The sequence below is a fragment of the Cervus canadensis genome, chromosome 1 (genome assembly GCF_019320065.1).
Source record: "Cervus canadensis isolate Bull #8, Minnesota chromosome 1, ASM1932006v1, whole genome shotgun sequence".
Lineage (NCBI taxonomy): Eukaryota > Metazoa > Chordata > Mammalia > Artiodactyla > Cervidae > Cervus > Cervus canadensis.
This window is the reverse complement of record NC_057386.1, coordinates 23,943,518-23,955,723: the sequence shown is the minus strand read 5'-3', so window position 1 is coordinate 23,955,723 and position 12,206 is coordinate 23,943,518. Positions and strand designations below refer to the sequence as shown.

Genomic DNA, 12,206 nt, shown 5'->3' with positions numbered 1-12,206 from the left:
GCTGAGACAAGAGCCCTGCCGCCCTTGGGAGCCTTGTGATGTGCTCTAGGAGGAGGATGGCTCCCCAAAGACAGGCCTTGAACGCTCTTCTGATAAAGAGGGTACAGTTGGGGACGCTGGGGACCCGCTAGGGGGCGCTAAGGTTACATTGACAGTTTCCGTGAGTTAGGACCCAGCAGAAGCCTGACAGCCGACCGGGAAAAAGGCTATTCGATTTGCTCGGCCGGCGTACTCCTCCTTCCCACCCACCTGTCTGTCTTTGCATAGAGTAGCCAATTGGTTACCTCCACATCCTCATACGTCATCATTCCACGTCCGTGTATCGCCTAGACCATCCCGTCGCGCTCCGGGTCGCAGTTGTCCTCGGAGTTGCCTGATCGGAAAGTCTCGAGGGCGAGGCGTTGCCCTGCATTCAGCTGGCTCCCCTGGCCATCAGGGACGAGGCCGAGGCCCCAGGGTGGGTCTCCTTTCCTTGGAAGCGGGTTCTGGGTTTTAAGGAGTTTTCCCCTCGGTGGTCCTGAGCTGGCAGTTCCGGCGGTGGCTGCTGGGGCCCTCCTCAGCGGCGGTCTCATGCAGCTCCTATGAGGCCCCTGTCGCCGGTCGGCGATGTCCGGCTGGACTTGTCACCGCCGCCGCTGCCGGCCGTGAGCGGGTCTCCGGTTGGGTCCTCCGGGCGTCTCATGGCCGCTAGCAGCTCCCTGGTGCCCGACCGGCTGCGTCTGCCGCTCTGCTTCCTCGGCGTCTTTGTCTGCTATTTCTACTATGGGATCCTGCAGGAAAAGATGTGAGCGGATCCCCAGGGTGGGAACGCAGACCCCCACCACCGCACCACCACTCCCGCCCGCCCGCTCAATCCTGCCTTGTCTCCCAGCCTTTGGTCAGGTTCAGGCTCGCGGTCCTCCCGCCCCTAGCCCCAGTGTTCCCTTTGGCCCCTTCTGCTCTCCCAGCATCCTGACCCCTTTGCTGCTAAACCTCCCAAGGGTTATACAAAACGCCAAAGTTGGTTCCTAGATTCTCGGGAGGTGGTTATTTTTCTTCCCTTAATTGATGTTTTTCCTGTTGGTTCTAAAGGACTGGGTTTTGCAGACTTAGGTTTCCTGTGCTGGGCTGTCCTTGGAACTCCTATATTCTTGCAGGTTACTGATTACTTCGCCCTCGGCCCTGCCCCGGTGTACGTCGTTTCACCAAATTTTTCACGTTTCATTCAGCTCCATCCTGTACGGATATGTGTACACACACAATTTTTCACGTTTCCTTCAGCATCATCCTGTACGGATATGTGTGTACACACACACACACACACACTTTGTTTCATTCGGTTCTCTGATTAGCAGCCTGGAGTATCTAATTTCTAGCTCCAATATAATTGGCTTCTGTTGTAAATGTGCCCAGTGATCCTTACCAAACTTTCCCTAAGTCTAGAGAAGCAAAACAATTTCAAAGCGTTCAGTGGCTCTGAATTACTAGAGGACCCTGAGGGAAGTATATTAATTCGTCTCTTTCTCGTCTATTTTATTCTTAGAACAAGAGGAAAGTATGGGGAGGGAGCCAAGCAGGAGACCTTCACTTTTGCCTTAACTTTGGTCTTCATCCAATGTGTGGTCAATGCTGTGTTTGCCAAGATCTGTGAGTACTTAGATAATAATCTGTTGTGTGTCCCGTTCCCTGTGTATCCTAGGCATTAGGTCTAACTCTCAAGACCCTCAGCCCTTTTAGTGCTAACAACAGCTTCTCTATTAGACTTATAAAATTAGTGGTTTGGGAAAAAGGTGGACTTCTGTTTCCTTAAACTAAATCAATTTCTCAGTCAGAAATGTGCAGAGAATGGATCTGTATTCCCGATCCCAATGAGAATATTTAAAACTTTTTTCTTTGTCTTTTTAGTTTTCCTTTTTGTGTCAGTTCTCTTTGTTCCCTGGGGGCTAGCAGCAGGGCTGACTAGTCCCTTGATCTGAATGAACATCCACCCCCCCACCCCCCACTGCTGCCCTGCATGAGGTCTTGTGTTAGGTTTAGATGGTATTGGAGAGTTGGAGAATCTTCAGAGATTTCCCAATCTAAGAGGACAGAAATAGTTCGGTCTAAGTACTTCTCATCTTATTTGACAGATAAATTCCTTTCATGTGGCTTTGACTGTTGCTCAGTGGTCCTTCCTAGGCCCACCAACTTTCTCTTGGATGTTTCTTTTGTCTTCTCCTAGTGATCCAGTTTTTTGACACTACCAGAGTGGATCGTACCCGGAGCTGGCTCTATGCTGCGTGCTCTGTCTCCTATCTGGGTGCTATGGTCTCCAGCAACTCGGCGCTACAGTTTGTCAACTACCCAACTCAGGTGAAACCTCAGGGTGGGGTGAGGGTTGGCTCAGAAGTTCAAAAGGATGAAAGATTCTTCCCTCAGGTCTGTGACTTAAATAAAAGGAGAATGTGTCTGGGAAATGAAGAGTGTGAAGAACCACAGATCTGACATTTAGTGATGGTGGGTGGGCCGTGATAGAGCCGGTTTCTGAGGCTACAGTCTCTGGTGCAGGCCCCACGCTAATTTACGCATCTTATGTAGCACCCAGTTCAGTACCTAGCAAGTCAAAGACGCTCATAAATTATTTTTGCTCAATTTAATTTCAGGTCCTTGGTAAATCCTGCAAGCCCATCCCAGGTAAGCAGAAGAAGATGGTCGCTGTCGTCCATCCTCAGTCTTCCTGTAGTGAGCTTGATCCTCCCCTACTAGGGCTCTATTCCTCTGAGCTTTGTCATCTCACCATTGCTATCTGTAGGGACTTCCCTCCATCCCTTCCTCCTGCCCATCCTGTCATCTGTATCACTTCCTGTTGTGTTTGGTGTTCGTTAGCTGGTAATCCTCACTGTGAGCTAGAAGCTGACCTCATCTGCTTCACATGGTCAGTCGTTTTGGCAGCCTACATTGTCATTAGATACCCGAAATCCCATTTGATCATCAGTTTCCTTATTCTCAATTTCTCACTCTTCCCTACTGCCCCACCTTTGCCAGGTTCCTTCCTGGAGTCTTTGTTCTCTACCTTTCTCTGCTTTATATTCTTCGTTCAATCTTGTTGCACAGTCATCTCTACGGAGGTGCTAGTCTTGCACTCTCCTCTTTTTGTCCTCTGTCAGCTCTCCTTCTCAGACATTTTTTTTCCCCACGAGTCTTTGGCTCCTAGGAGATTATTGGTCTCAACAGTCTCTATGGGTGCCTGAATTTTCCACCCTGTTTCTTCCCTGTAGTCATGCTCCTTGGAGTGACCCTCTTGAAGAAGAAGTACCCAATGGCCAAGTACCTGTGTGTGTTGCTAATTGTGGCTGGAGTGGCCCTTTTCATGTACAAACCCAAAAAAGTAGTCGGGATAGAAGAACACACAATTGGCTATGGAGAGCTGCTCCTGGTATGTAATCCTGTTGGGAGAGGAAGCCTTTTCCAGTAATCTTAACAGGAATATCCGCCCCCTGCACATACAGAAGGCCAGTTATATGTTTTGAGAGAGATAAGTGATGTTTCTTGCCCCCTGTTTCTGGTCTCTGTCTCTTGCTGCAGGGTCCTTGGCCCTGCTAAGGCTGTAGTGGGGAGCCTAGAATATTTCACAACAGTTCAGCTCTCCTTCTGGGGAAGAGATAACTCTGAGGCCCATGTCTAAATGCTGATGTGAGGTCCCTGAGACCTGAGAGTAAAGAGGAAAGGAGTAGTATGTCTCTCACTGTGGCTTTCCAAGAAAGTTGGAAGTCAGAGTTAAAAATAATACTATATAGCCAGTTAAGCCAACCATGTTCTTTTCCCCATGGGGGCCCAGTGTGCAATGGCTGCAAACAGCAGCCTCCTTGGTAGTGTATGCAGCCTGTTGCCTGTATAGATTGCCCTAAGGGACCTTGGAGATAACTCTGGCCAGTGGACATTCATGCCTGGCATGCGCTCCCCAATCTAGGCTCCAGACAGGTAGGCGTAGTGCCTTTGGAAAGCCTGCAGCGCAGTGGCCAGAGTCCACTTTGGCCAAGTTAAAATGTCTATTCACACCAAGCTGCAGAACAAGGGGCATATGATTGAGGCCCTCCACAGGGCCAAGTTCAAGTTCCTGGCCACCAGAAGATCCACGTCGCCAAGAAGTAGGGATCTACTGAGTTTCACGCAGATGAATTTGAAACTGTAGTGGCAGAAAAGCGGCTCATCCCAGATGGCTGTAGGGTCAAATACATCCCTAATCGTAGTCCTCTGGACAAATGGCGGGCCCTGCACCCGTGAGGGTGCTGTCCCCTCCTTCTTCCTGCCCACCAATAAATCCTGCTTTCCTGTCAATAATACTATAGTAGCTATTGCTTACTAGGTATTAGGTACTGTTCCAAGTGTTCTACATGAAAACTAGTTAATTTTTACAATAACTTTATAACTTAGTATTAATCTGCATTTTACAGATGAAGAAAATGAGGCAAAGAAAAGTTAAATCGTTTGCTCATGGCCATACGGCTGTTAATTGGCAGAGTTAGTGGCTAACATAGGCTTCCCAGGTGGCGCTAGGGGTAAAGAACCCTCCTGCCAATGCAGGTTATACCTAACAGACACAGGTTTGATCCCTGGGTTGGAAAGATCCCCTGGAATAGGAAATAGCAACCCACTCCAGTATTCTTGCCTGGGAAATCCCATGGACAGAGGAGCCTGGCGGGCTGCAGTCCATGGGGTCCCAAGGAGTTGGACATGACTGAACAACTTACGTCCAATATTTCCCTGGATTCTAATCTGGCAGTGTGACCACAGAATCCAGTCTCTGGAACACTGGACTCCCAAGCCAGGAGGCTAACATGCTGGGATTAGATTTCCTCTCTCCACCCTTAGTGGAAGAATGTGTGTGGCTCACCACAGCCTATTCTAGGCCCCTGCCTGCCAGGCTTCACAGCATTGCGTTGAGAAGTGGTAGGCTTCCTGCCCTGCTCTGATCACATTACATCTGTGTGGCTCAGATCACCTGTCCTTCCGGGGCTGGGGGCAGGAGGGAGCTCACATGGTCTCTTGTCATCCTCTGCTTGTGGGCAAATGGCAGTGTTTTGTTCTGAGGACTCTGTCTTAAGGCAGCAGCTTTCTGAGGGATCTCAGAAAAGTGAGAGGTCTGTGTCCTGAGTTAGGGAGGGCCCCAGGGGCCTTCTTACTGCAGTCTGTACTCTTCTTTCCCAGCTCTTGTCTCTAACCCTGGATGGACTGACCGGTGTTTCCCAGGACCACATGCGAGCTCACTACCAAACAGGCTCCAACCACATGATGCTGAACATCAACCTTTGGTCGACATTGCTGCTGGGAGCTGGTAAGGCGTGGTTCTGCTGTTCTTTCCGTGTATCAGCAGAGGGCAGACTACCTTCATCCGCTTAATCTCTAGCTCTGGTGCCAGCTGTGCTCTTTGCCCAGGCCAAAGGTCAGCCTCCGTTCCCAGACGCCTTATTGTCCAAGCCCTTGAGAAGCCTTCTTGGAGAAACTTTCACCAGTCAGCTCTGCTTGTTGCTTGTACTGGCACAGCCAGGAATAGATCTGTGTGAGGTATCATGGGAAGACGCACAGTAGTAAAATGCAGGGGTGCCCTGGGAACTCACCCTCCTCTGATGTAGATGAGACATTGCTGTGTGGTGAATACTGAAGATTGTTCAAACATGAATGTGTTTGCTTTTAAATCAGTGCTTTCTAACTTTTTTTTTCAAGTCTGGGCACACACAGGGAGTATTTTTCATACAACACACTAGGGTTAACAGAGGAGGCTGCTGATGGCTGGAATCGACCAGTGCTTGGGGCTGCCTTGAGCTAGGGATGTGTGGATCAGTATCTTCACAGCATCTGAGGTTTGCTTCTTTCCATCACTTTGGCAGAAGTAACTCATTAACTTCTAAGTATTAGTCTTCAGTTAGTTTCTCTAATCAGAAAAATAGGAGATACTTGATGGGACAATACAAACTCACGCTATACATTTTCCCTTGCCCTCCCCCACTTCAGAGCGCTTACGCAGGCCTCTGCAGGTGTACGTGTGTGAGTATGGGCACACAGGATGCACCATTCATCTTTGGATGTTTCTTTCTAGGAATCCTGTTCACCGGGGAGCTCTGGGAGTTCTTAAGCTTTGCCGAAAGGTATCCTGCAGTCATCTATAACATCCTCCTCTTTGGCCTGACTAGTGCCCTGGGCCAGGTGAGTGCCTTGATGGGTGATGGCTTGGCTTCCCCAAGAGAGACTGGGAGAAGAGGGTGGCAAGATCAGCTGTGATGTCCTGTTACAGACTTTTCTTGGTAGATACCCAGGAACCAGCCTGACTTTGTCTTTCTGTCTTTCTTTAGAGCTTCATCTTCATGACAGTTGTGTATTTTGGTCCTCTGACCTGCTCCATCATCACCACAACTCGAAAGTTCTTCACCATTTTGGCATCTGTGATCCTCTTCGCCAACCCCATCAGCCCCATGCAGTGGGTGGGCACTGTGCTGGTGTTCTTGGGTAAGTTACATCCAGAGCATGCAGCTCTAGGCCATACAAAGGAACTTTATTTTTTTTCCCTTAATACTTACTTGTATGTTTGTGTAATGTGCTATTTTAGAGCAGATTTTTTTAAAAAAGAAAAGGAAGCATTACCTGTAATCCAGCCTTCCTAAGGAACATTTCATTTGAAAGATTTCTTTCCAATGATTCTTTTTTCCCCAGACACTGAGCAGGGTAAAATAATTATACTTATTCCCTACTAATTGGCACTGCTGTGGGTGAGCTGAAAGAACTAGAAGTTTGACTCTTAAATTTCATTCAGTCTTGCTGGTTTTTTGTTTTTTTATTTTTGGCTGCACCATGGAGCACGCAGGATCTTAGTTCCCCCACCAGGGATTGAAGCCGTGCCCCCTGTAGTGGAAGCAAGGAGTCTTAACCACTGGACTGCCAGGAAAACCCCTGCTGTATTTTATATACAAGTGTAATTTATCAGTATCTTGGTGATTTTTTTCATTTGATACTAATCTCTTTTCTCTGAGGAGGTTTTATAAAACTAATGTTTGAAAATTATAGTTTTATTTAAAGCTCCAATTTTGGAGACCAAGGCACATCCCACTTCTCACCCCCAAATAATTTGTAGACTTCATTTCTCCCCTTAAAGTTAAGGCCATGCTCTCTCTTTCCATAGGTCTCGGTCTTGATGCCAAGTTTGGGAAGGGAGCCAAGAAGACATCCCACTAGGAAGAGAGAGACTACCTCCACTCCAAGAATATTTAAGTTATTTTCTCCAACAGTGACATCTCTTGGGAAAACGGACACAATAGAGATAAAGGACTAGGTTTCAGTCTGGGTATTTTTTGTTTTTGTTGTTATTGTTTTTTAAAGAAACAAAATCACATATTCTAAAAAAAGCATTTGGATTTTAACAAGAGAGAGTTGGCCATTTCTATGCTTGATGACCAGGAGTATAGCCTCGCACAAAAAAGGAGAGAAAGAGAAGGGGCAGAGCTTGGTGTTCATGACCCAAGCTGCTCCCACGTGGGTGTGGTTAACTTGGCTGGGGGGCCGGTTCCCCCAAGAACTGTCACTTATGGCCTCTATTCCCGCAGGCGAAGGTCTAAATGTGCTAGAACAGGTAGCTGTCTGTGAGAGCTAGAGAATGTAAAAAGCACTTTATCTCTTAAAGCTCTGGTGGGCAAATATTTCTTTAAAAACTGCAGATATAGTCTCTCCTCAAGAAACTTCTCTTGAGGCTGAGATAAAATGAGCCCAGAGCCTCAGAGTCTGCCGCATTCTGACATTTCCCCGTTTTCCTCCCGTTCAACCAAAGCTCAACCGAAACGAGAGCAGAGACCCAGTGTGCATGTCGTGAACAGCTTTGGAAGGTCTTATTCCCTCCCTCTACCTCCGTGTCTGTTCTCGGTCCTCTCGGTCCCCTCCTGGGGACGCTGGATTAATCCTCCCTTGTCCCCTTCAGCTGCTGAAGCCTCGTGGGCCTCTGCCATCCTGGCGGTGCCCTGGTATTCCCATGCCAGCTCCTGCCTGTTGAAAGGGATGCTGGCGAAAAAAAAAAAAAAAAAAGAAAGGGATGCTGGCGGAAGGCACAGTGGCTGAGTCCTGGCATAGAGCCGCTGTTGAGTTTTCTGGGTGGCAGTAGGGGGAGAAGGCGGAGCATGGAGCAGAGCCACCTGCCCACTGCTGCCTTCGGAGTTGGAAATCGCTATCCTCCGTGGACCAAACTTTACACATGAAAGTGCATTTCCACCAGCTGCAACTTTCACTCCATCTGTTCAGCAGCCCCAGCCCCTTGGCTCTCCAGATGGGCGCCCAGCCTCCTTCCTGCGCCGCTGCCTTCCCACCCCCTGCACCCAGCCTTTCAAGCCTGGCTCACTTGCACTCGTCTCATTCTCCTGGGGCCCTGGGTGTCACTGCAGCTCTGCCCTGAAAGGCCCCCTCTCATTTTGAACTCCTCCTTGAGAAGAGAGGTTTTAAATGCATCTGGCTGAACTTCCTTCTTTTCTCCACCCCTTTCTTTTTTCTGTGTTTCTCATCCTGAAATTTGCATCAATTAGCTCCTTACCTACTGGACTGATAGTTCTTCCAAACTCTCTTCTGTGGATTAGTTAGGCAGTGAGAGCATGTTACCAAGGCCAGGGTCCTATTTAGCAGTCCTTACCTGAGGCCTGGTGTTTTTTTGTTTTGGGTTTTAAAAAAATATTTATTTGGCTGTGCTGGATCTTAGCAGTGGCATACAGGATCTTTAGTTGCAGCATGCAGACCTTTAGTTGCAGCATGTGAGATCTAGTTCCCTGACCAGGATTCAAACCCAGGCCCTCTGCATTGGGAGCATGGAGTCTTAGCCATTGAACCACGAGGGAAGTCCCTGGGCCTGGTGTTTTAACAAGAGACATTTTCCCAGTTATCAGGCCAGTCCCCTCCACCTCTACCCCTGCCTTACCCAACCAGGGGTCTCAGGCACACCTCATACTAGTCACGAAGAGCAAGAAGGATCTCCACCAGCTCAGCATGGTTCTCACCTGATACTAGAGCAATCTTGTCCTATCCTTGGTGAGCCGGGAGCCCAGCTCTGGTATATTCATTCAGTTCTTCTCCTATTCTAATCCTTCTGTGTGCCACATCCTGTGGACATGCTGGGAGTTCAAAGTTGACTAGGAGCAGTACTTACCCTCTAGGGTCTAACAGGGAGTCGGATAGATAAATCATTGCATCTCAGAAATGCAGAGCTAACAACGAAGAAAGGTGTCTGGGCAAGGTGAGGCTTGAGCTGGAGAGAGTGTGGGAAGATGAAAGAAGTGAAAAGGGAGCTTTGGCTCTATTGCCAAGTGGGAAATAGGGTTTTAAACTGCCTGGCATACTCTGGTTTCTCTTCAGATCGTATGAATCTTTCGCCTTTTAAACTGCCTGGCTTCTTCCCATGTTCCTGCTTCTTTTTGTCTTACAAACTTTTAATTTTATATAGTGGTATAGCCACACAGCCACACATGTATCCAATTTCCCCCAAACCCCCCTCCCATCTGGGCTGTTAGCAGAATTCCATGAGCTATAAATAACATTAGTAGGGTTCCATGTTCTATACAATAGGTCCTTGTTGTTTATCCATTTTAATACCATGCTGTGTATGTGACCATATCAGACTCCCTAACTGTCCTTTCCCCCCTTGCTCCTGCTTCTGATCAGTTCAAGTGAGAGGACAGGAGCAGGTGAGTGGCTCTGCAGTGTGGCATCATTTCAGCTCAACTGGAAGATATTTTAAAATGTTGTGTAAGCTGCCAGCTTGTTCAGGGTGGTGTACTCACCTACAGGATCACAGGAACTGAGAGTGCCAAGTCAGACTCTCATCAGTAACACTCTGCTAGGTTATTATGGTACTGATAAACGTGAAATACCAGGCAAGTTCAAACAAAAGTATTGTTGATCACTAACCCTGGGCGGCCTGATGCTTCAGGTTTCTAAACATCAAAGGACTTTCATCTGCAGTTAATTCTCAGCTCTGTGTAGAAGGGAGGGAACCAGCACACACATTTTCCCAAGCACTCTTTTTCATATAGGGTGTATTGTACTTCTATTTTGGTCCACCTATCAGGCTTGCCTCTTTAGCTGTTTGTACTCAGGCTCCTGGTAGAGTAGTTTTTCCACTTCCTGTATACCTCTTAGCCTAGGGTAAGGGGAGTGACGCAGATGTGATTTGGGGGTAAAAACCATAGGGAAAGCTATTCTGGAATTAATCATCATAAGGGATAAAAAATTGTAAGTTGTTTTTCAAATGACTTAAAGGAGCAGTGTGGATAATCTCTAAAGTGGGTTCTTTAGCATTAGGTGATGTGTTTCCTCAGCCCTGTAAACCCTTATAAAGAGGACTAAGCAGGCATTTGCATCTTTTGGAAATGGAAAAGCAAGTTAGGGAAGGGGGCAAGTTGCATTGGGTCCCTGGGTGTGTCCCAGGGAGATAAAGGAGAACTCAAGTTTCCCCCAGTTATGGTTGTATCTTGGACCTGTGCCCTCAGAAGGGCAGAAGCCACCCTCCTCTGGAGACCCATTGCTTCTGCTGTCTGGTCCCACTTGGCGGTGGAACAGTTTGCACATTTTATAAGTGGTGCTGGTCACTCTCCCCAGATGTCCTGGCGGAGAAATTGTCCTGGGTCTCTGCGGGATCATTCAGCCCTTCCCACTGAAAACACACCAGCTGTCTTTAGGAACAGCAATCTCATATTTATTGAGCTCCTCCTTTCCCAAAGCTCTTCAGTTCATGACATTTTATCCTTACAACACTCCTGGGGAGAGCTTAAGCCAGAAACAAGTCTCCCCATATCCAGGATAGAGAGCCCCAAATCCACTGAAGTGCATCAGCTGAGGGTCACATGACTCCATGGGAGGACAGGGCCCAAGTGAGCCTCCACTTAGCACATGTCAGAGGTCAATGAGCTAAATCAGTGGTTCCCAGCTTTTTGGATTTCCTGATCCAATAGTATTTTCAAATAATTTGGGAGGGGGTGTTGATAATAGGTATACTGGCTTTTTAATATTTTCAAGTAAGGACTTTAAAAAAAATTTTTTTTAATGTCATATGGTTTACAGAAGGACACTTTTAAGTCCAGAAATTTTAGGAAGAGTATCCACCTCAGAATAAAGAATGCTTCCAGAAATGATAGTTGGAAATCATACCACTATATAGGTAATAAGGAAAATTGATTAATTTCAGAAAATGTTCAACATAAAACATCCTATGGCAATACATTGTAGGTGTATCATTATGACTGCTAGCCTGAAACACTCTGGTCTGTTTGGGGCTTGTATTCCATAATGCAGGCTATTGAAACTGAATGTCACAGAAGCATGCTGACAAAGATGGAAGCAACCTGCAATGAGGTTTTACATCATCTAGAACATTCTGAGAGAGTCTAAAAACAACATCCTCCTGACCTGAGCCACTTCTGCCTTCCCTCGGCAGGGCCAGGAAGAGAGCAGGCCGTGGGTGCCAGAAGGCTTTCCGCAAGGGCTGTGGGAGGGAGACAGACTTGGCACCTCGGCTCCAAGGTCTGCTGCTCCCAGAATGTTGGGGCAATGGTTTCCATCACCCAGCTCAGGAAGCTCGGAATTGATTCTTGAAGAATTTTCCCCCTACTGGTGAGAGCTGAATTCCAACAGGCACAGTCCTCAGACTGGAAACCACAGGACTATGCCTGCCATGGCAAGAAAGCGAGAAGAGCAAAGAGAGTCTTGGAATGAGGAGTGGTTTCATCCAGTGCCTTCCACCTGAGGAGCAAGTTCATAAGGACATTCTCCAAGAGGAGGGACAGAATATTATTTCCTGCCCACTTGCCTGTTTTGTCATGGTGTGTGGGTGGCCAGAGCTAGTAGAAGCATCATGTTTCAGCTTAGGGTCTGACTAGACACCATTTCCTCCTACTTGGGACCCTGAAATTGCCGCATTCATACTGTAGCCCTAGAGAGAATGTGTCACTCTTTCAGGAAGGCTGAGAACTCTCTGAAATTTTAATGTAAATATGTGTGTGTAAGACAAGTGATCACACATATGTCAAGTGAGTAAGTTGATTTTGCTGTAAAAAGGGCCCATATCTCTCTCATATTCTTGTAGGGTTCCACTGTAATCATGCTCTCATTTAATGAAAACTGATTTCCCAACTAGTTGGGCACCACTGCAGAATATGAGAAAGCATCATATCCAGCTCTGTTTAGATGGAGGGCTGGGATAAAGTTTGCAGAGAAACCCAAGAAGAGTA

The 12,206-nt window shown here is 47.5% G+C and overlaps 1 protein-coding gene and 1 non-coding gene across 2 annotated transcripts; both read left to right on the top strand.

The window, feature by feature from the left end:
• Nucleotides 1-513: 513 nt before the first annotated feature.
• On the top strand, nt 514-7,375 carry SLC35B1 (solute carrier family 35 member B1). Its single transcript, XM_043470935.1, has 9 exons — nt 514-784; nt 1,523-1,626; nt 2,201-2,331; nt 2,622-2,652; nt 3,237-3,394; nt 5,167-5,293; nt 6,056-6,162; nt 6,309-6,462; nt 7,133-7,375. The coding sequence occupies exons 1-9, from the start codon at nt 582-584 to the stop codon at nt 7,183-7,185; spliced, it is 1,068 nt and encodes a 355-aa protein (XP_043326870.1). The 5' UTR covers nt 514-581; the 3' UTR covers nt 7,186-7,375.
• Nucleotides 3,750-3,884, top strand: LOC122425436. The gene has a single exon (XR_006264851.1). It is a non-coding gene; the product is annotated as a small nucleolar RNA SNORA70 (small nucleolar RNA).
• Nucleotides 7,376-12,206: the final 4,831 nt, after the last annotated feature.